The 24,514-nt window shown below is 43.3% G+C and overlaps 1 protein-coding gene across 1 annotated transcript in view; it reads right to left on the bottom strand.

The window, feature by feature from the left end:
- The window catches only part of LOC124593793, a 298,108-nt gene that overhangs the window by 205,211 nt on the left and 68,383 nt on the right, over positions 1-24,514 (bottom strand). Inside the window, exon 3 of the mRNA XM_047132142.1 lies at positions 6,533-6,673. Within this exon, the coding sequence (XP_046988098.1) occupies positions 6,533-6,673 (141 nt within the window). The remainder of the gene's footprint in view (positions 1-6,532; positions 6,674-24,514) is intronic.

Genomic DNA, 24,514 nt, shown 5'->3' with positions numbered 1-24,514 from the left:
AAAACGAGTTCTTTCCTCTTCTATACAGAGCGGCGAAAAACAATCGGCGCGGGGTAGGGGACGTTGATTAGAACAAAATTTTCCAAATAATCGTAGGTCGGAAATGCTTCGCTGCAGAAATGGTACTGCAAAACGACAATTAGCGACGAGCACGGAGGAATCTGTGCATTTAAACTAAATAGCAACTACTGATACCTACTATGTCAAGAGTGCAGTTACTAATTAAATTAGGTGAAAACAATGGTAGCAGTCTAACAGTCGAAGCTGCTCATTCCTGGTTACATTATACGCAAAATACTGAGAAAGTTTGACTATTAATCATGTACGCTTGAAGTACTGTAATGCTATTATTTTGTTGAGGCAATAATAGCTACAGCAAAAATAGCACTGCATTAAGTTACTAGCTACTGCTACTGAAACGTGGAATGTTGTCAATAATGAAATCTAAAGACCACGTATTTTATCTCCTGCTAACGTACAGGCAACATTAATGAACTAAGACAATGGTGAGAAGAAAACAGAAATTAAATTTTAAACACTATTTTTTTCTCAGATCACATTTGTTTTACAGAAAAAAGCGAAATGTTGCCTCCAACATCGCTGCGAAGTTACCACTGAAGAAAAACAACAACCAGAGCATATCGTAAGAGCAGCAGCTTAGTCGGACAGATCGGCACTACTAGACACACTCGAACACACGTTCGTTTACCGGGCAACTTCCGCCAGCTCGTCGGTCATTGGAAGTCGTGCACCTCCGACTTACGATTACTGGGAAAGTTTCGCTCAGTGCGACATAACACCTTTCTACTCTGACTACGTCAGTTTTTTTTTCTCCGTATTGTATACTTCTGTTAGTTTCTATTTCCTTTCTTTGTCTTTCCACCTTCTCTTCAATATATTTAGACAGCTTTGCATCAAAATATAACAATTACTGGATAGTTACTATGCCTTGTTTCGTGTCCGGGGTGCTGTACGTCCCCACCGTTCTCCCCAAAATCTATGCAGATGTCATTATCGACGCTTCATTTGCAGTGAGAAATCCGTAATACCTTCCACTGATCTAGTTCAGCCCGTTTACTGCTTCTATTTCATCTCTCCTACTTTCCTTTTTCATGAACATCGGGCTGCTCCACTCTGTCGTTGCGATTTTGCCATGGGCCGGCCCCTGCTCGTTAAAAACTATCACTTTCCTTTTACAGGCCAACGATGTCGAGTCGTAATTCCTGGCAACTATATTTCAGTTAAAATAGCCGCGTAGAGGGCACTTTCTCTCGTAACAATGGAACTTTCAGCAAATTTTGTTGGTAATTAACGGTAAGACCATACGCAGAAAACGTTTACCCTTGATCCGTCGACACAGATATTAAAGTATCGGAGATGAGTTGCGTTCCGTTAGTGTTTCGTGAGGCTCTAGGGAGCGGCTTCGAGTGACGTCGCTGAAACTGTACAATATTTTGGCAAACTTCACACTTGAAGACGGCGATCCAGGTTCTCTGTCGAGCTACTGCCAGATACCGGCAACACCCTCCAAGTCAGCAAGAAATATGGGTCCTTGCCATTACAACAAAATCACGATGACGAAACCTAGCTCCACTGCTTTGCCAAATTCTGTGCGCTATTCGCCATCCACAAAATGACAGATGTCATGGCCTTACTGGATTATCCATCTCCTCAGTTTTCCTACCAAATTTACATTGACAATTTTCCAAAGGTCATTCTTTTCATTTCGTGTCTTCATCGTGATGGAACTACGATTGTATTGCTATAGGAAATACAATCAGTCAAAATATGTGTGCTTCCTGCACAGGTTGTTTTGTGGCGGCGTTCGTAGCGACAAACAATTCGCTGTAGAAACGGCTTACGAAGTCACCGCCACACTTTTAATAGCGGGCCGACCGGTCCGCTGGAACAGTGAACAGAAAGATGAAAACCCAAACACTCTGATTAAATAAAAGTCGGTACTTATCTTTATTAACGAAGATACAGAAACACAGTAGTGAACTCCGTGTCTACAGAAGTCTGTCTAGTTCGAGTCGGAGCGGCTAGGTCAACGTCGGCTGACGACAAACAACAACCCTGCTGCGATGAACACACAACTGACTAGCAAGTACACAATTCGGTGGCGAGTATACAACTGAGCGGCGAATACAGAACTGTCCTAGCGCTCGCGACTCCAGCGCTTAAGAAACCAGAAGCCAGCGGTGGCGCGCGCAGACTTGCGGCGATTTCCTGTCTCGCTGGCGCTGCTTATGCGGACTGCGTCCGGACTTTGATGCTGCCAACCTTTTGGCAGCGGGCTCGGGTGGCATTACTGGCTAGGATATAACAGGTTGCACTTCTGAAACAGGTTATTTCCTAAAGTCGCCTCCCTGATCCGCTTATTATTTCAGTGTATTACATTTCGACGAGTAAAACAAATTAGGAACGTTTTCCCAACGAAGTTTAACACCGGTTTTACGTGTGTAGCATGCAGAAGAGCCGAATATTCCCGTTCACTTTAGCTGTGAAGACAGAAATTGCTCATTACTGGCAGACGCTGAGGCAGCTCGGCCACGTAAGCGAGATACTCTTGTGATTTTTTAATCGGTTGCGACGTATTATTAGGTGATCACCAGGTGATCTGTTTAAAAAGTAAGCAAAAGAGGGATGGTAAAAGCAAGGAAACTAAACCATCCAATCAGGCTAATTCCTAAAGGCAACTACACGGGCTTGAATACGTTACATTGTAACTCGCAACATACAACGTACTTGAGTAAGTACAAGGTACAACGCAATATATTAAATATCATGTTGTTGTGTTTAGACGTTTGATTTTGTCACTTGATTTCACAGCATTTTACTATCGCTCTTTCTTTCTTGCTTTTTAAACAAATTACCTGGTGATGACTTGCTAAATCTTCAAAGCGGTTATCATACCACAATAAGACCCGAGGTGGAAAAATATATTAATTCGTTTACGTGGTTGTTCCTCTAATGCAGTGTGCCTAGGCTGTGCCAATTATTGTAGGTCTTTTCTAATAGTTTCCAATTCTTCTGTACCTTTAAGGCCACAATTACAAGTTATTTTGCCAGTGGCATACATAATTGCATCGGTGTTACGAAGTGGCAATAATCTTCATGTCATGTTCCTTTTTATTGCCCATTTGAAACTGTATTACTTTTGACATGGATTTGTACAGCTTAGCTTGCTTTTATACCTTTCTATGCCTTAGCAACATACAAATAGAAAAAAACCACTAACACCCTCATAAAAAATATAAAAAATAGTAACTCTCAACGCAAATTTTTTGGACTACATTGCAGATGAAATACTGTCAAGCCACGATAAGATATAAAAGAAAGTTGAACTCATACAAATTCATCTCCACAATTATTGTAGTTTCAAGTGAGCAATCAGAAGAAAACAAAAATACGCAGATGTTATAGTTTTTACGCCTAAAATAGAAAACAGCCATGAAAAATGTATATTTTTTACAGAAATAAAACGCGAATCCACAGAAGCTGACACACAGGTAGAAACATGTCTGGATAAATATAAAATACAAATACATTGTGTTTTGCAGAAGGCGGAGTTTAAAAACACTACTATATCATTCTGTAATAATTATATGCTCACGGTAGGAACTGTTGGTACAGAAACAGTGCCTTCAAAGCGTTGAGGATTCTAGTAGATCACGTAGAAGCACAGTTATTCTTTTAGGATTCGCAGAAAATGGTTAAGCTGTGGCATGACATGATTGAATACTTCTCTCGAATCAACATTTTTAAGGTCATGGCAATATACTTTCTGCGCATAAAAGTTCAAACTGAAAACGTACTTTGCTGACATCAGTCGCGATACGAGATTACTGCAGGCATCGTCGTCGCGTAGGGATAATTACAGCAACTCGCGTGTTCTGTTGCAGCGAGTAATATATTTTATCTCGTTTACGACCAGCAGAGGGTAATAAACGTGTATTTCACTACGCTGCGGGGCCAACAGTGCAAGTTTAGGACAATGACGCTGCGGCCACATAAATGTCTTGGGTATTCTTGCGCTGCCCTGTGTAGCCCCCGCACTATGAACGTTAAACGTTTGGTGGCGTCGAGCAAAACTTGGCGTTTCCTCTGCAGTATGTCCCTACAAAATGGGCAAAACAGTTTCTATAAGTTTATTAAAAAAAAGTGTTTCACTTAAATATGCCGAACGGAAGTGTCTCATTATTTAAACTGGGGAAAAATCTTTTACTTGGGTTCAAGCGACAGTATTTAGGAATCTCGCAGTGATTTCATCTAACTTTGAAAGAATGTGCAAACTAATTCCATTGTGGGGTAAAACACCGTCTCTTTGTATTTGAAGCTAGCTGTTTCGAGGATCAGTTGGCGCAAAAAAAATTAAGTTAATGAGAAATATTCGAACTTGCCTAAACTTGTTCGGCCGCTTTCTGAAGATAGGTTTGGCAGTGAAACTAGTTATGGATAAATGGAACGCTTGTGTCACTTATTTATGACTTGTACTAATAATGGATTCTTATTGTTATTTTTCATTTGTTTGGCCCATCGTAGAAAATCAAATGGCTCTGAGCACTAAGGGACTTTAACATCTATGGTCCTCAGTCCCCTAGAACTTAGAACTACTTAAACCTAACTAACCTAAGGACATCACACAACATCCAGTCATCACGAGGCAGAGAAGAATCCCTGACCCCGCTGGGAATCGAACCCGGGAAGCCGGGCGCGGGAAGCGAGAACGCTACCGCACGACCACGAGCTGCGGACTCCCCTCGTAGATCACTTGAAATAACTTATTTCTTTCTCTCTTTCGAATGGTTTTTCACTATTTCTCTACACAGTTCTCTTCCTTCTTCAGTTAATACTGCGTTCATCTTTTCCTTTGCTTTCTCCCGGAACCCCTTGAAATTTTTTACTTTTGCTCTCAACTTTTCTCTTTCTCGTATTTCTTGCTCCATTATTTCCATTTCCCTTAGGTCTGCTTTAACTTCTTTGAACCACGTCATTGACGTGTTTGGGTCTCTGTCAAAAAAATTAAAAATTCTTTTTCGCATTTTTTCATCTAGTTTTTGTAGAAGCCCATGGAATAAAACTCTTTCTCATTGCGTCTAATATTCCTCCAAAAAATTCTTTATTACTTCTGAATTTTCATTTGCCATTGTCATATTTTTGTTCCAAGATTTTCCCTTCCTTCTTTTATATTTCATCCTATTGTGTGGATGTATTTAACGGACTACATCCTTAAGCATAAAGGCATTCTCTTCTAACTACGGAGTTGTGGTGTCGGAATTTTGCATTTAAGGCTAAAGAATTCTTTTTATAGAACTACTTCCATTTTCCTTGCCCTCGTCAAGTTATCCAGTTTTTCCATATAATACGTTTAGATTATTTCACATAGATACTTAAATTTTTTAGCCTTTTTAGTTGTTATTATTGTTGTACTATATACTTATTTATTCTTTTACTTATACTAAACAGATTGGGGCCTTCAGGCCATCTGTTACATACGAGCAGGGTCTGTACATATCAGAAACCACTATAGAACCTTTTCTAGCCAAGCTTCTAATTTTTAATAGCTGACATTAAGGTTAAAAACACGAGGGTTAATGACGGTGGAAAAGGTTGTAATGATAGTAACTGTTAAGAAAGGGTAAGTAGAATGTTTCAATCGAGTAGACAAGGGAGGAGGAAGAAGTGACGGAGGGTGGGGGCTGGGGGAGGAGGGTGTTGACGATGTTGGCAGGAAATTGTTGGAAAGGAGTGTAATTTCTCCGATTTCTTGGCGAAAATCGTTCAGTGTAGTGTTCCCGATTCAGAGATAAATTTTAAGAATAAGGCAGTGATATGTTAGATAGAGAGGTTCTTGCTGTGTTGAGAACGAGTATTTCTACCATGCTGTTCAGATAGGAGTTTGAAAGTTGGTTACATATATTTACAGGGTTTTCGCAAATTCCCCATTGCAAACTTCTAGGACTTGTTGAAGAGAATGAGTACATAAGATTTTGAATAGAAACCCATGTCCGGAAACGTACCGTTTCTACTGAGATGAGTGGTGAATTCTTTTTCGGTTTTGGAGTAATGTAAACACGTAATGTTTGACTGTTAATACAAAAAAGTCCTTAAGTGATGTTTCCTTTCGAATTATTACCTAATAATTGTACTGCGTTTCGCCTTATTCAATTCCCCAAGCAGAAATGGATGCGTCAAACATCTGAATTGAAACCGTTATTGAACAGGAACGGTTCGTTTCCGGGCATTGGTTCATAAAAAATAAAAATAAAAATTATGTACTCTCTCCCATTTACAAGTCCTAAAAGTTTGTAACAGGCATTTACGAACACCCTGTGTAGCTAAAGAGTTCTCAATCCATTACGGATAAAAAGAAGCCAGTTTTTCAGATACATTTATTATGCCGGCACTTCTGGCAATGTATGAGAGTCATAGATTGCTTTTACTGCATGCGTGGAAAGAGTGGTGAACGGGAAAGAGACAGTAGGCAGAGTTTGAGCATGCACGAGGTGGCAACTGCGGCGGTACTGACCTTTGTGGGCACCGATGAAGCTGTGGAAGGTGTTGAAGCGCGTCGAGGTGCTGGTTGCCTGCGAGTAGATGGCAGCACTCGCCTCGGACGCGCCCGGAAACAGCGAATACAGCCCGCTGCTCACTCCGTAGCGGCCGAAACCTGAACCAACGACCAAAACAAGCGGCGCGTTAACAGGTGGCCGGCCAGCAAACTGCACCTCGTATTAAGACGTGGCGGGCTACCGAAGACCTGTTGCTCGTTGCATCTCACCCACACTCTCGGCCCCCTCTGTCTCCTACTCTCTCTCACTCTATCTACATCTCCGTTTCCTTCACTCTCAATGGATTTAAAGCGCAGCAGCTACTTGTGCCATTGACACACGTCCATCGTCGTCAGTGGAGCACTATCTTAGAAATAATGCTAACGCAAGTGCATTCATGTAACTGTTATAAAAATGCGTCTTTGTGGTTGGAATGTTAGTGGCATATCGTTTTGGCGAGTTCTTAATCTATCAAAGTTACATATCGTTTTGGCGAGTTCTTAATCTACCAAAGTTACCTCCACCTCAGCTTAATGCTGTAGGAAGATTTTTCATTCACAGTTGCCCTTTCCTGCATCACTGGGAAAGTAATGGGCGTGAACTAATGACGTTACTATAGAAGTAGCTACCAAGTTCGTATTTTTATTATTTTGACGAAATGAGTGTAAATGATTCTGTGGGTCAAATGGCTCTGAGCACTACGGGACTTAACATCTGAGGTCATCAGTCCCCTAGAACTTAGAACTACTTAAACCTAACTAACCTAAGGACATCACACACATCCATGCCCGAGGCAGGATTCGAACCTGCGACCGTAGCGGTCGCGCGGTTCCAGACCGAATCGCCTAGAACCGTTCGGCCACAGCGGCTGGCTAAAAGACTCTGTAAGCAATACAATATTGGAAGGAAAGGAGATTAAAGCAGAGTGAGAAAAATGCCCTTGCGTAACCAGCAATTTGGGAGCTTCTACAGTAATCTACGTCTTCTGGTCCATGTTCTTACCAAGAGACATTTTTCCTGCTTACACTTCGGACCGAAACAAGTCGACTCGTGGGAAGTATGTAGAGAAAATAAGTTAGTCTGTATCCTACGTTGAGCAAGTTGTTCTCTTCATGATTGTTTTCATAGGGAACAACACGTTATTCACCTCCGGTTGTTAGAAACTTTCCAGCGCGGTGAATTAATCTGCCTGGGGAACTTTTTGCGTGCACAATTATGTAAGCATCAAATGCCTTCTTTTCTGTGTCTGTTTGAGTAAACACTGCACGTTCGTCACCGTAATTTAATCTGTCCTGGTGTGTAAAGTACCGATGGTGGTAAACTGCTCTGAACAGATGCTATAAAACACTGTTTCGCCAAATCTGTTGTTTCATTGTTATCTTGAGTGCGAAGACTGATCTGATGTGGGTCTCCATGATAATTTGTACTGTGCAAGCCTCGTCACCTTTGCATAACTGCTGCAACCTACATCCAACTGAATCTGCTTGCTGCATTCAAGCCTTGGCCTCCCTACGCAATTTTTACCCGCAAAATTCCTTCCATTACCAAACTGACGACTCGTAGATGTCTGAAGATATGTACTGTCAACTGATCCCTTCTTTTGTCAGAATCTACAGAAAGCATGATCCACTCACACATGCTCCTGATGTTTCTGAAACAAGACACGTATGTCTGCGACGAACAATTTAAACTACCCAGAGGATGAGATTTAAAGCGATGTTAGTTCAGGGAGAAATGCGGTGAGTCTATAGACTATGAAAAACTAGAGAGAGGTAAAAAGAAATGAAGATTAGGTCACACAGCGTAACTTTCGTGGCCGGTACTGACATCACCTAAAATTTCCGAGCTATTGCGTCATCAGAGATGGAGCACAAACTTTAATTGGGAAAGAACCATGCCAGCATTTGCCGTAATTGGTTTTGGGAAACCACGGAAAACTTAAATCTACATAGCCGGGCGGAGTTTGAACCGTCGTCCTCCCCAGTGTCGTACAACTGTGCCAGAGAGAGGTACTTCAGTCTAGAAGTTCTGAGATGGGTCTTTCGACCTTTCTGTGACGGCCCAATCGGCAAGGAGTGATCCGTCGTTCAAACCTCAATCCAGGCACCCAATTATATCAGACAGTTTTAAGTACAAAAAAATCCCTCGCTAAAGACCATTCTGGAATAGTGGTATACTTCATCTGGCTGCAGTACTTCCAAAATGGCCTGGTTACTTTTTTAGCGACAAGCGCCAGATACGTGAAAGGTGAGCAGCTATTTTTTGAGTTAACGTGCACAGACCCCGAATCCCGTTAGCCCCCCACAAAACTACGAAGCTGCATCGTCATCGACGTTAGCGCAGTTTGTCACGAAGTCTGCATCGTGAGGGAATTTAGCGATTAACTGTCCCCCGCTAGCTGCCGCACCTTGCAGCAGTGTTTTTTGCCCACCTGTTCCATTCATGGATGCTACATGAAGAAAACTGCTGATCGAGGTGGCGCGATGGTCGAAGCACTGGACTTGTTTGATGAGGTGAGGATTTTAACGGGCGCCCGCCTGTTCTGGTGTAGTTAAGATACGTACCGAAAGACTGGAATTATTTCTCTCCCTCCCACCACCCCTCACCATTGCATGGTTTAGATTTCGCGTAGTTTTTCCAAATCATTAACACGAAGAGTAGGTTGATTCCTTCCAAAAGCCCACGACCATCTGTAATTGACATGACGCTGCATGCTGTCAACATTTTTCTTTATTCTTTTCAAGAAAATTACCGCCTTTACGTTTCCATGTGTGACCGTCTTTCCGTAAGGACTGTGTTGAGTACCTCTACAACGCTCCTTTTCACCAGAAACAATACAAATAGCACTGCACTTGGTTGAGAGTTCACATCCTGTTCCGTCACATCGTACGTTTACCATACAGTCGAGCTTTGAGGAAAAATCTCACCTGTGTCTTGCTTATGACTGTATTCGTACGTATTCGGTACTGTACAAAAGGATTGCTGTAATTTTCCACGGAAAATGTACGGGAAACTTTGGAAGAAAGACGACGTATGTTATGAGAAAAATGGTTCAAAATGGCTCTGAGCACTATGGGACTCAACTGCTGTTGTCATAAGTCCCCTAGAACTTAGAACTACTTAAACCTAACTAACCTAAGGACTTCACACACATCCATGCCCGAGGCAGGATTCGAACCTGCGACCGTAGCGGTCGTGCGGTTCCAGACTATAGCGCCTTTAACCGCTCGGCCACTCCGGCCGGAAAGGCGGTTGGGCAAGTTAACAAAATCATTATTTTCTTTGAGAAATACGTACGAAACGATTCTACTTCCTTGTTCCCATATTTCACGCAAGGGCCACAAGAATAAGGCAAAGACAAATTAGGACATGTTCAGGGGCAATCAGAGCAGAGCGTTATTTTTCTTGCATTGTGGTCGCGAGAGGGAGTGGCAAATAACAGTACGAAGTATTCTTCGCCGTCAACTGAAGAGTGGTTTGAGAACTATTGATTTAGATGTAGATAAGCTACAACCAGTCAGAACTACAGTACATCTGAACGTTGCAGAGTGGTGATTCGACGCACAGAACTATGCTCTTTGCCAGTAGCAATACTTCATTTGCATTTTTATTGATCGGCCTTCTGTATATGAAATGAACGAAATTAGACAGGAAATAATAGAAAAGTGCAGGCTTCAAATGCGTTTGTACTAACTAGGACAATATTTCATGCTGAAGTCGGCGGTAGCTCGTAACCGCGCACTAGCAATCATCCCTCAAACGGCTCTTTTTGCGGAGAAAAGCTTATTGGAATATTCCTCCTTGTGTTATCGAACATTTTCATCCGTGACACTTGCCTCTATTAATTATGAAATTATGATACACCCCATGTAATTCAACATCCACCACACTGTTACATGGGGCTTACATTTCGCCTTGGATTCGAAAGCAAGAGGCACTTTCACACCTGCACGTAGGCTTACCGTATGAGAAACTTAGCTTTGTGCACTAATGTTATCAGTTTATTACTGCCACCTCCATAAAAAAATCTAACTTTTTGTCACCCACACTTTTAACGTGTCGCATTTTAATATTATTAACACTAATATACATAATTTGTTTTAATATTACAGTGATAAATTGTTTAATTATAGTAAATATATCACTCACTGGTCATACCAGACTTGAGAGTCCATTACCGCAGCAACGTATTTTCGCCATCTGTCCCTGCCCTGGGCTGTTTCCTTCCATTCACCTTCAGTACCTAGGCTCCTCAAATCAGCCTTCACATTGTCCTCCCATCTACGCCTCGGTCTCCCCAGAGGACATTTTCCTTCTAGGTGCCCTACCAGTACTCTGCGCGCTGCCCTGCCCTCATCCAATCGAGCTATGTGACCCGCCCATCGCAGCCTACGTGATTTAATAATACTGATTGTGTCAGGGCTTGAATAGAGTTCGTGAACCTCTTCGTTATGCAGTTTTCGCCACCCTCCGCTAATGTCATGCCTTTTTGCTCCGAAAATTTTCCTCAAAATTTTGTTTCCAAATACTCGAAACGGCTTTTCATTTTGCACAGTGAGAGACCAAGTCTCACACCCATACAGCATAACTGGTAGAATAATAGTTTTGTATATTCTAATCTTTAAATTCCTAGACAATATCCGCGATGAAAGTAATCTATTCAGTGAGAAGTAGCACGCATTTCCCGCCCGTAGTCTCTTCTTCAGTTCGGATTCAATCTCATTTTTCGAAGTGATGTCCACGCCTAGATACTTAAATGTGTACACTTTTTCAAACTGCATGTCTCCAACTCTTAACATTTCCTGATCTACTGCTGTTGGCATTCTAGTAGTAACCGGGTATTTAGTTTTGTCTTCGCTTATCCTTAGACCTACATCTTCACTAGCCTTGATTAACGCATTCGCATTTGCTGTTACAGGTTCTTTCCTATCGCTAATGATGTTTAGATCATCTGCATACCCTAATATCTTAATATTTCCATTTAACTCCACACTCTCTGAATTATCTGCTGCCATTCGTACAATATATTCTATACGAAACTTTTATTATTATTATTATTATTATTCATGTTTTGGCCCTACTAGACTATGCGATGTACACCAAAGGGCATTTCCAGAGTTTCGGTTTAATTTTTCTTTCTACTCATAATACTTTTATTTTCTCAGAACGGGCTCTCTTACGTTCGTCAGGCCAAATTGTTCCTGTCTTCTTTGGGTTTTCGGCGCGTCCGAATGACGAGTTACGAATTTTCTGTCTAAAATTTTCAACTTGTAATACAATGAGTAAAGTAAAGCAGTCATCAATCCGAAGGTTGTTTTTGACCAACACTGCGCTTTGCTAGGCAAGATCCTGCAGGAGATGCTGTGGCGATGCCTTCCTCCGAACTTCTGAACTGACTGACCCAGCCAGTTATAGTCGGACCTACACTTCAACCTGGGTTCCGAGCCACGGTGCAACTCGGCATTTTTCACATCAATAAACGTTGCCAGAGGTGAAAGAAGTGATAAGTGACAAATAAAAATGTCAGGTTTGACCGGGGATTGAATACGAGACCTTTTGCAGTCTGTCACTTTAACACTGTTAATATAATAATTATTATTATTACTTGTGTACACCGGTGCTTAGTGCATCACTTTAGAAAAATTTCAAAGAAATTGCCGTTCAGAGCAATACAGTATTTGGAAAGTATTCGTCTAAAAATTTGAGAAGGACATTTGTCACGCATTTGATTTAATAACTATAACAGCAACGAACTCCAACAATTTTGTCAACGTAATAATTTATGCATCATAAACCCGTAGTGTGCGCACGCCATTACCAGCATTTCGCCGACCTCGGTGGCCACACGGTTCTAGGCGCTGCAGTCCGGAACCGCGCGAATGCTCGGTCGCAGGTTGCGAATCCTGCCTCGGGCATGGATGTGTGTGATGTCCTTAGGTTAGTTAGGTTTAAGTAGTTCTAAGTTCTAGGGGACTGATGACCTCAGATGTTAAGTCCCATAGCGCTCAGAGCCATTTGAACCAGCATTTCGCTTAGAACTACGATTGCGAACAGAGGCCTGCAGGTGGTGCTACGCGAGAGTATCAATACGAGGAATGCTGGTTCTTTCAGTCTCCATCTACATAATTGATCTGATGGACAGCGTGAGCAGCAGTTAGCGGCTGTTTGCTGATGATGCTGTGGTGTGCGGGAGGGTGTCGTCGTTGAGAGGATACAAGATGACTTAGACAAAGTTTTTGGTTGGTGTGATGAATCGCAGCTAGCTCTAAATGCAGAAAATTGCAAGTTAATGCAGGTGAGTAGGAAAAGTTATCCTGTGGTGTTCGGATACAGCATTAATAGTGTGCTGCTCGACAGTCACGTCGGTTAAATAGCCAGGCGCAACGTTGCAAAGCGATGTGAAATGGAACGAGAGGAAGGCAGTAGGTAAGGCAAACGGTCGACTTCGCTTTATTGGTGGAATTTTAGAGAAGCGTCCGTCATCCGTAAAGGAGACCGCATATATCTGTAGAACATTAGTGCGATTCATTCTGGACTATTGCTCCAGTGTTTGGGATCCCCACCGGGTCGGATTGAAGGAAGAAATGAAGCAGAGAGGCTGCTTTGTTACCGCCACGTTCGATCATTTACGGAGATGCCTCGAGATCCCAAATGGCAAGACGACGTTCTTTTTCCAAACACTATTGAGAAAATGTAAAGGGCCGGCTTTTGAAAACTGACTGCAGGACGATTCTATTGCCACAGACTACGAGGATAAAATAAAAGAAATTAGGGCTAGTACGGAGGCATATAGACAGTTTTTTTCTCTCGTTCCATATGCGAATGAAAAAGTAAATGAAATGTTTAGTAGTGGCACAAACTTTCCTCCGCCATGCACCATGCGATGGCTTGCGAGGCATTTGTGTAAGTGTTTTTGCCTACGTTTGGTAGTCAGTGTTCCTGTAATTTTTTTCTTATTATTGAATACTTCCCTTTCTGTCCTGGCTTTCTCTACTGCTTGTGGTTTGGCTGTTATCTCTGGAGATTGTCACCCTCACGCAGAGATGGAAATGTGCAGAGATGGAAAGGGTTGACATTTCTGTGGAGCATAAAACTCTTCAGGCAGTTGTTTGCTTTCGCATTTGTTGGTTTCACCAACTCACAAACAGACCAACGAAGGCAGCTCACATACAGAACGTCATCTTCCAACCTAACCTAGACTTTGGGCTTAGCTACAGATCACCTTGTCATCACAACCACGGTTTTTTGCTTTCACATTGATCGGCTTCACCAACTTAAGAACCAGACTGTTACATTCCGGCCTAACCTACACTTTGTCCGAAGAAGGGCACACCAACCTGATACTAGTAAAGGCAAAATAAACTATCGTAAACGTATGTTGAAACTAATTGCTAATAACGCATGTGGCAGGGTACAGTACGCTGGACAGGAAACAAATTCTTGTGTGTGCCTGTACGCTACCTGCGAAAAGCCGCTTATCCCAGCAACAGCCCAGGCTTCGCAGAAGTATCCACACGTGTTCCGACCCCTTTCTACCTGTGGACTCAAGGACCGTGTGAGAGTTGTTGACAGCCCTTTTCCTGTCAAGAATGTTCTCCGCAGGAGGGCACGCTGAAAGCGCATCCATGTGGGCAAGCCCTCACACAAGCAACTCAAAAGTATTCCGTGTTAAATATAGCTCGTAAACTTTAGAGTGACTTGGCATTACTTTTCTTACTGTTTTATTTTCCGACAACTGAGAAATTTCCAAACTGATACATGCAAAAATTCTGACGCTTTTGTTGGTGAAGAACCCAACCAGCCACAGAGACTTGTAAAAAGCTTTACTTTTTCCCATTACGTGTTTCGAGTTACGATGCTCATTTTCAGATGCCGAACTTTTCCAATTACAGTTATGTATTTGTCACCTGCATACCGTCCGCCCCTGTCCCACACAACAATATTTGGATATTTGACGTCACTTTATATGTTATGTAGATATAATGCTCCTGCATTTGAGAAGATATAAAATGAAATAGTTGCGTACACTTACATTCGTTCCAGTGGAAGGCATTTCGTCTTGCTTTGGTCTTTATGCCATTTCAGGACGATGCCACACATGGGTAATCGGTTTGCTCGTCTTCTATACTGACTGACTCCTGCTGTGCGACATCACAATGTGTTCAAGATAATTCTTCATTCCACAGTTTCTAGCCTCGTAAGTAATCCTGTTCTTACAGGTTCTACGCTCTGCTCCGAGTAAGGCTTTTGGGCAAATCACTGTCTGGTAACGTCTAAAGTTTGCAGTGGTCGAAAGATTCTCCTTATTGTAGATGCTCATAGTTATTCATCATCATCATCAATTTTCTGCTCTATTAGCAGATCCTTTGCGTCTCCATTTCATGCAATTATTGCTTCCATTGCCGCTGTATGTGCTGCCGTCCATCACATCATCCAAGACCTTTTCCTCTCTCGCCTCTGCTTTCCTTCAACATATCCTTCGAAGACTGTTTTTGTACGCTCCTCCTCAATATATGTCCCAACTAGCTTCGTTTCCTTGTATTTGTACAGTAACTGTCTTTGCTCTCCCACTCTTCTCAGTCCTCTTCATTTTTCATTCTGTCCATCCAATTTTATTCTTTCCATCCTCCGCCACGTCCACGTTTCAAAAGCCTCCATCCTTGCTCTATCTTTCTTCCCCAGTCTCTACATTTCCGTACCATATAGGAAGACTCTTCATAGAAAACATTTTATTGGCCTTTTCCTCAAATCTTCGTCCACATTGGTGCAAAAAATCCTCCTTTTCTTCTGAAATGTCTCTTTCGCCATTGGTATTCTGGTTTTCATTTCTGCCCTACTCTTCCAGTCGGTTTCTATCCTGCCTCCGAGGTATGTAAAGCTTTGCACTTGTTCTAACACTTTTCCATTCAGCGTTATTTATTCCTTTTTTTCTCCCAGTGCCATTACATTTGTATGCCAAATTTATCTTGTCTCTTTATGCTCCCATTGCTTTTTTCTCTCTAACCCGTATCTTTAGGTATTCAAATTTCTCCACCTTCTGTATTTTACTTCCTTCTATTGCCATCCACCTAGGAGCGGTCTTGATGTTCGTCGTATTCTGTAACTTTTCGATAACCTGTAGTCGTGACCTAGCCGCTTGTCTCTGTAGTTGTGTGGTTTGATTAGCCGCCTCTTATAATGATTACGACAATATCACAGTATCATCTGCAACGTCATGTACGTACCTATTCAAGGAGCTAGAGATTTTAACTGCGCCGTCACAATACATATTTTCATTACTGAAATTCGTTGTAAATAATCCATCACAATTTGACAAGAAGAGTGAAGTACATACATATTAAACTAGAGGGAAAAATGACCTTTACTATCCATTGTTAATGCTGTCAGTAGGTCAGAGAATAGTTCAATATGATTGTTTGCCCAATAACATAAAATGTCTGAAAGGTGACGGAGCAAGTTTTAAATCTAATTTAAAATCATTTCTCTTGGACAACTCCTTCTATTCCAGTGAACAATTTCTACTAAAAAACAGGTAACTAGTAAAAAAAGCCGTTTTTAAATGTGGTAAAATGAGTAGGGATAAAATAATGTGTTCACTAATTTTAGCACTAATCATGCATATATAGCCTGTAAACTGACTCGTTCTACATCATTTCGATAAACAAAATCGTTCAAATGCTCTATGGAACATTAACTAGCTAACTAACAAAAAAATCTACCTGTGTTCCTTTGCATACCAGGCGTATTCCTGCCACTCCTTGCATTTCTTATCGTCATTCGCTAACCAGCTTATCAAGGACGCGGTTTTAAAGAGCAAGGGAAAGAACCCATCTAGGTTGCATACTATTTTATTAAAATAGTTTTTTTGGGTTCTCGATCCCCTTGCTCCTCACACCGTTTCAATATCCGCCTGAGAGCAACACCAAATATAGCAGATTTAAAACCTTCGTTTCGTGATCCTGGATTCGATACGGCCGTTGGTCCTTTGCTTGTACATCGCACGTTTACTTATTGGGATGGTACAGTGTGCATTGGGTCTGTCCCGCCGTCGCGGTCCAGCGGAGGTACATGTTTAACAGCTAATTAGATGAAGAACGCGTTCTTGGGGCAGAGTTCCGCCGGGGCGGACGAAGATGGAGTGGCGCAGCGAGCTCGTAAACACGCTGTGAAAGGCGAAGGGCGAGGGAACCGGGAGGAAATGAGAAAGCACCGCCGGCGGAGGAGGAGGAGGAAGCGCAGGAGGGAGAGGAACGAGGTTAGGCGAAAGAGGAGAAGGGGGGGGGGGGGGGGGGGGGGAGCGACTCCGCGGGGGACCTCCCTGCGGGAGAAAGAGATTGAAGGCAAGCCGGGAGGCGGCGGCAAAAAAAGGATAGGAAAAGCTCCTGCGGAAGAAGAAAAAGGCACAGCGACCTGGCCGCCGCGGGCCCGGGATAGGGCGACCAGAAATGTGTATCCTTAGCGCGCAGATAACAGCCATCGCCGTGGCGCTACCGCGTATGATGTCTCTACGGCAGGCGCGTGGCCCGTATTGCGTGCAGCCGGGCACCCACCGCCCGGGCCAGTACTGTTTTCTAGCACTCCCCCCCCCCCCCCCCCCCCCCAATGCTCTCTCTCGCCCCTCCTCCCTCTCTCTCTCCCGTTAATTACTCCTCCTTCTGGTGTCTTTAATTACATTTTAATGGCCTATTCAGCGGGTGGAATCCGTTGTCGTGTAATGATAGTTGCTGAGGCACCTGAAATGCACGTGCCCTATTCAGTGCTGCGACGTCAGTCCTAGGCGTACACGGGACACAATTACCGGCCCCGGAGCTTCCACCTTTCTTTTGTGGGATGTTGCGTGCACGTTACCGTGGTGGGTGTGTGTGTGCGTGTAGATTAATGGCGTGCCACAAATCCTGCTGTTTGATGTTACATTGACGAAGATATAGTCGGCGCGGAAGTAACGAGCGCTTCTTACTGTTGCTGGCTTCGAGACGGTAAATTACTCGCAAATATTTGGCGGTTTACACTGCGTTAAGCTGCACAGAAGTGTGTTACCTCGTGAAACATAAATCAGTTGTATTACACACTTCGCACATACAGAGTGAAGTCCTCAGCAGCCCGCTCTAACGTTCCTGTACAATTGTGTCAGCATCATTCGCTGTTTTCGGTATACGACGCCATTAATATATTCGCATTTCGTAGTCAAAGGCCAGTTCCAAAACTTGTCCCGTTGACGATGTGGTCGTTCGAGAATTCTTGTCCCGAATGCTCTGGGTAGGTGATAGCCCCGGCATCCGATACCAGCGTAATATACTGCGTGAATCCGAACTCCACCGACAAAATTTTGGGGGATGTTCTGGGATATTTTCTGACTCTTTTAGTGTAAGGGAACCGTAGTACAAAGTAAATCTCGTTTAATTTTGTAGTCCCATTCTTCTTTATATCTGCATTGCACTGACAATATCTGCGCAACGGTGCAAATGTTAATCGTACGTAGTACGTGTATGTTTGGAAAAACAGTTGTTCCATTCACGCTGCAGTTATGCACAGTGACGTTCACTTCACTTCGTCCCTCAAGCTTGCATTTAGAACTACTCGGTTCTGTCTCGGGATTGTGCCTCCGGCAGTGTCAGTTTTACGTTAATAGTGATAAGCAGCAGTATGGATGGGTTTACGTATGAAGAGTTGGCCGATATGCGTCTCGTGTGTGGGTTCACAGAATGCAATGAGGGCGGTACAACAGCGATACGCTGCGACAGAAACCACATCGTGGTACTTTTTCAACTGTACATAAGCGCCTACGGAAAACACAACTTTACCGTTTTAGAAGGGATTTACCCCGAAAGAAAGGTGACTTCGGTAACAAACACAATAAATCATAATTACAATGTTCCTCTGTAACGAGTCTCCGGAAACCATTGGTTCCTTATACCAAAATACTCAGAAAATTTTTTTTCTACACAGCTTCCGAAAGTTTTCGATGGAGTTAGAGTTCATGCTGAATAAAAGCCCTGCCGACATAGATGAAGGAAGAAAGAAATATTAGGGTTTAACGTCCCGTCGACACCGGGGTAATTAGAGACGGAGCACACATTCGGTTTACTCATGGAGGGGAAGATAATCGGCCATGCCCTTTCAAAGGAACCATCTCGACATTTGCCTGGAGCGATTCAGGGAAATCAAGGCGTGCCTAGAATCTGGATAGTCGGACGCAGATTTTAACCGTCGTCCTCCCGAATGTGAGTACAATGAGCTAATCACTGCATCACCTCATTCGGGCGACACAAATGAATTTGTAAACGACTAGAAGTTGTGAAAATGCATTATCATTGGAAATATACAGTGAGTTTGAAATCCTGTAACGGCGAGACGGCATTCGGCGGAAGAAAAACGTTGTACAACGTTTCTTTGAAATGTTGTAGATACTTCTCCTATGCGATTCGTCACTAAATTGAATTCGCCGGTAGATCTGTTACCCGCGGGAGATATCGGTGATCAATAAAGCGTGAAAGCGACGTATGAAAGAAGGGAGATTAATATTTAATATCCCGTCGAAGAGCAGGTCGTCAAAGATGGGGCATAAGCCCGGACTGAACAACGATAAAGAAAGAAACCGGCAATGTTCTTTTCAACGAAAACTTCTTGAGATTCGTTTCCATCCAGGAAAGTTTTCTTTGAGTGTTATTTATGTGTAAACAGGCACTTGTAGGACGACACAATGCCGAAGATGACTTGGTAGAGAATTTTTTTTGTACTTATCGGTCTGTCTTGTTCTCCAGATGATTATCATTTTTTAGTGAAGCACTAAATGGCGACTATTCGGCGTCTTGCGTTTCAGTTTCACTGCCTTTTATTCAAGATGCTTCTCATTTGATCTCACGAGAATGCACACACTCCTTTACCGAGCTCCATCTAGTCCCTTCCTTTGTCATGGGCATCGGGATCAAATCCATAACGTCCATAACTCATGTCGATAACAACAGATTTTGCGCACTTTAGCCCCTCCTGATACGAGGACTATTTGGAAAATAAAGTCCGATCGGGCACGAAATGGAAATCTCTGGGAAAATCCGACGAACGTTTGCACAGATGTGTTGGCAGTGTCTAGTATGCTCATTGATCGTCACGTCGCTCTTTTCGCTTCTGAGCGCACAGTGAGCACGTAAAATGCCTAAAACAACAGTGTCTCGCTCCAAGTATGGGTGCCTGCTGTGAGATTTCGCCTGATTTCTTGCAGAGCACATAACTGTAATTCCTTTCCTTCTTCAGGATAATTCTCGGCAGCACAGTGCAGGGGCAACAAAATTTCTTCTGCAGTGTTTTCAATGGGAAATCTTTGATTGACCACCATACAAGCCGGACGTGACTCCATCTGGCTGCTTCTCACATGAAGCGCAACTACGAAGGCAACAGTTTGTCACGGACAACGAGCTGCAGACCAGCGTAGATAACTGGCGGAAAGCACACCTTCTGTGAGGAGGGTATTGAAAAGCTGGTACAACGCTTCGACAAATGCCGAAGTCGGAGAGGCGACTATGTAGAGAAGTAGCTGGAAAGTGTAGAGAACTGTCGCATTTTTTTTTTTTTTAATTTCCAGAGTGTTTTCCATTCCGCTACCAATCGGACCTTACTTTCCGAGCAGCCCTCTTAAACGTCTCGTGGAATAGAGCTCTCCTTTTTTTTCGATGTACAGTGGCTCTTGCACGGAGGTGATTGCACAATTCTGTGTGTCCATCCATCGTGGGGATGAATCTGTGCCGGCCTAAGTGGCCGTGCGGTTAAAGGCGCTGCAGTCTGGAACCGCAAGACCGCTACGGTCGCAGGTTCGAATCCTACCTCGCGCATGGATGTTCGTGATGTCCTTAGGTTAGTTAGGTTTAACTAGTTCTAAGTTCTAGGGGACTAATGACCTCAGCAGTTGAGTCCCATAGTGCTCAGAGCCATTTTTGATGAATCTGTTTGGATTTGTATAGGATACCAGAATTATTCAGTTGTACCTTTGTGCCTGCATGGTACGTATACAACTAAAATCTCTGTAAGATAAATTCCGTTGACACACACTGCAGAATTTTACCTCTTGCAAACATGTCCCACAACGTATTACAGAAGAGAGATTTAAATAAATAGCGAAGCCTTTATTACATTCCATTGCACCGAAACGTCACAGAGGGATTCGTAATGAACGTGCCTTCTGATGCCAGAACAGAAACGGCAGATGGCAAGGAAGGCGCAGTCGCCAAGCGAGGCTACGCAGAGTATGCTGCTGTGCGACCCTTATTCCAATCACGGTTCTAGAACACGTCAGAGGATCGGCGAAACTGCTATTGGCTATTTAGACGGGGGAAGAATAATGTAGGTGGTAGGCGCTGCATTATTCAGGCGGATCTTTCTGCGCCCTTTTTCCACGACTGTGCGCCCACGGGCGGCTCGCATAATGAGGGCAGGCCCTCCGTAGGACTTGTCGCGTTATTAGCAGAGCCCTCAGCTCGCCTTAGCCCGCGGTGGCCTCAGTCCTCGCGTCCTCCTCTGACGCTACGGTTTGGAGTACTTGTGTGTTTTAAGCTGCGCTGTACGTCTTCACAAGTCGCCGAATCAGTATATTGTAGTGCGTTGTTGCCGTTCAGTCATCTACGGTTTATAGCTGTCAATGCAACGTTTGTTAAAACTTCATTTATGTGAAGAGGGTAAGGCAGAAAAGATGGTTTGGAAATCACGCCAACTTCGTAAATCTCTATACCGTGAACTTACAGATAGACTTCCCATTCTACTGCAGAAACAGAATTCAAGACAACCAGGCGGGTCCGCAGCTCGTGGTCGTGCGGTAGCGTTCGCGCTTCCCACGCCCGGGTTCCCGGGTTCGATACCCGGTGGGGTCACGGATTTTCTCTGCCTCGTGATGACTGGGTGTTGTGTGATGTCCTTAGGTTAGTTAGGTTTAAGTCGTTCTAAGTTCTAGGGGACTGATGACCATAGCTGTTAAGTCCCATAGTGCTCAGAGCCATTTGAACAACCAGGCGGTGGTATTCCTCCAGACTGCTAGTTCGATGGCGTAACCACTGCGGCACCGCGTCTATCCCAAACAACTCACTGGATGAGCAGTACCACATTACCGCCACCAACCTACTGTATGACTTCTTTCAGTGACAGGTTTTCATAGCAGGTGATATCATCATCTCGTCTAACGTAACCGACTCATCAAGGAGTCGGCAGGCGTGTTATCTCTGTTGTTTCGGTAGATATTTGCAATTTTTTTTCTGCAGAATGTAACTGAAATCATCCCAAAGAAATGCTACTCATCACGTCTTACATGCGACGTCATCACGTCTTACATGCGACGTCCAGCGTCGATGGAAGGTCTTCGTTTGTATGCCGTTACAAAAAAAAAATGATTTTGAAAGTGGAATTTCACGTGTCCATTCTTCAGAGCGATCTCAAATTAGTCTAGTTCAAATGGTTCAAATGGCTCTGAGCACTATGGGACTTAACATCTGTGGTCATCAGTCCCCTAGAACTTAGAACTACTTAAACCTAAATAACCTAAGGACATCACACACACCCATGCCCGAGGCAGGATTCGAACCTGCGACCGTAGCAGTCGCGCGGTTCCGGACTGAGCGCCTAGAACCGCGAGACCCCCGCGACCGGCAATTAGTCTAGTGCGACATTCGTTTTACCTGTATGTATTAACAGGGACAGTAGAACTACGACAACACTGCTCTGGCCCACGCTGAAGGCTACTGCCATGCTGAAGCGCGCTGCTCACTCGCTGGTACAGTACTGAATATTCTTCGTGTTTTACTGTTCCTGCTGATACATATCGGTAAAACGAATATCGCACTAGACTAATACGGTAGCGTTCAATCAAGTGGGGAGGTAAAATTCCCACGTAGAAATCATTTTAATTGTAACGGGAAACAAACTGACGCTTTCCAGCGACGCAGGGGGTCGCATGAAAGACGTGATGAGCAGGATTTGTTTGGGCTGACACCAGCTACATGTTGCAAAAACGAAATTACAAATATCTGCCGAAACGCCAGAGAAAATGCGGCTGAGACCTATAAGAGTGGCATCCAGTATATTAGTAAATGACTAACCTGGGGTGCAGTCACCCAGTTTCAGTTACAGGTTGCCTAACTAACGGCTTACAGGACCACCAAAAATATGATTTTCAGTATTTCACGCAGTTATTGATCTAATTTAAAGATTTAAAATGCTGCCATAATCTACTCAGCAGGACCTATAAAGTAAAACTGTTAGAAACTGTGTGTCCCCCGGCAGCATAACTCATGGCGCGCAAATTACCCAGACTGTATTCACCCAGTATTTGAGAATGAGAGGAGACAGGGACTTGTAACAAACTTCATACATAATTTCAAAGCTCCACAACCTTTTTCTCGCTGACAGCTCTGATGTGAAGTACTACAATATTCACTTCTGTCATCCCGAGAGAGATTCTACATGTATTGTCTGCAGACGACTATTCTCTGGTTTAGAAGAATGGCGTCGATATGTAGCCTCTGTCGTTTCGGATGTATGGTAACGCATACAGGTTTCGCTACTTGCAAGGAGTTTTCCTAAGATGCTATGACCTTCTCGTTTAAAGCACCATACCCAGCGTCCCCAAATGTACACTCTGAGAGGTACATTTACGTAGAACCCTGCTAAATCGCAGTGCGTCTTCTATATAATGTGGTGTACGAAATTGTGGCTAATATCCAAACTTGCTTCAGTCCTATTCAGTGATTCTGTCGGGTTTGCTTCACATCAGTTTCGACTACTGTAATATTCTCTCGATTCACAGCTCAGAGGCGATTCTACCTCCAAACCGACACCATTGGCAAACTTTCTTCTACGGTCACACCGCCAATGGTTTACACTGAAATGCAACGTTTGCTACTTTGTTACAGATTTGCACTTACGTAATAATGACAGAGTAAGCGCATGTGTTCTCTGATGCAACTGACATTAGTTATATAATTTCTGGTATAATCAAGAAATAAGATAGTGCTGTGTTGTTCGCAGTTTTTATTTAAAAAAAGTGAGGCTTTGTCGTGAATCTTCCTCCTATGAATCACAGCAAAAAGTCTGGAGGTAGGAAGAACAGGGTTTAACTTCTCGTCAACCACGAAGTTAACATAGAGCACATCTGCAGACAGGACAAGGATGGGGAAGGCACAGTATCCATCCCGTCTTTTGCCTTAATTTATCTAGGGTGGTTCAAATGGCTCTAAGCACAATGGGACTTAACATCTGAGGTCATCAGACCCCTAGACTTCACATCTACTCTGCAATTCACATTTAAGTGCTTGGCAGAGGTTTCATCGAACCACAATCATACTATCTCTCTACCATTCCACTCCCGAACAGCGCGCGGGAAAAACGAACACCTAAACCTTTCTGTTCGAGCTCTGATTTCTCTTATTTTATTTTGATGATCATTCCTACCTATGTAGTTTGGGCTCAACAAAATATTTTCGCATTCGGAAGAGAAAGTTGGTGACTGAAGTTTCGTAAATAGATCTCGCCACGACGAAAAACGTCTTTGCTTTAATGACTTCCATCCCAACTCGCGTATCATATCTGCCACACTCTCTCCCCTATTACGTGATAATACAAAACGAGCTGCCCTTTTTTGCACCCTTTCGATGTCCTCCGTCAATCCCACCTGGTAAGGATCCCACACCGCGCAGCAATATTCTAACAGAAGACGAACGAGTGTAGTGTAAGCTGTCTCTTTAGTGGACTTGTTGCATCTTTTAAGTGTCCTGCCAATGAAACGCAACCTTTGGCTCGCCTTCCCCACAATACTATCTATGTAGTCTTTCCAACTGAAGTTGTTCGTAATTTTAACACCCAGGTACTTAGTTGAATTGACAGCCTTGAGAATTGTACTATTTATCGAGTAATCGAATTCCAACGGATTTCTTTTGGAACTCATGTGGATCACCTCACACTTTTCGTTATTTAGCGACAACTGC

Source organism: Schistocerca americana, chromosome 2 (genome assembly GCF_021461395.2).
Source record: "Schistocerca americana isolate TAMUIC-IGC-003095 chromosome 2, iqSchAmer2.1, whole genome shotgun sequence".
NCBI classification, from domain to species: Eukaryota; Metazoa; Arthropoda; class Insecta; order Orthoptera; family Acrididae; genus Schistocerca; species Schistocerca americana.
The sequence above is the reverse complement of the archived record's forward strand: the minus strand, read 5'-3'. Positions and strand labels throughout refer to the sequence as shown.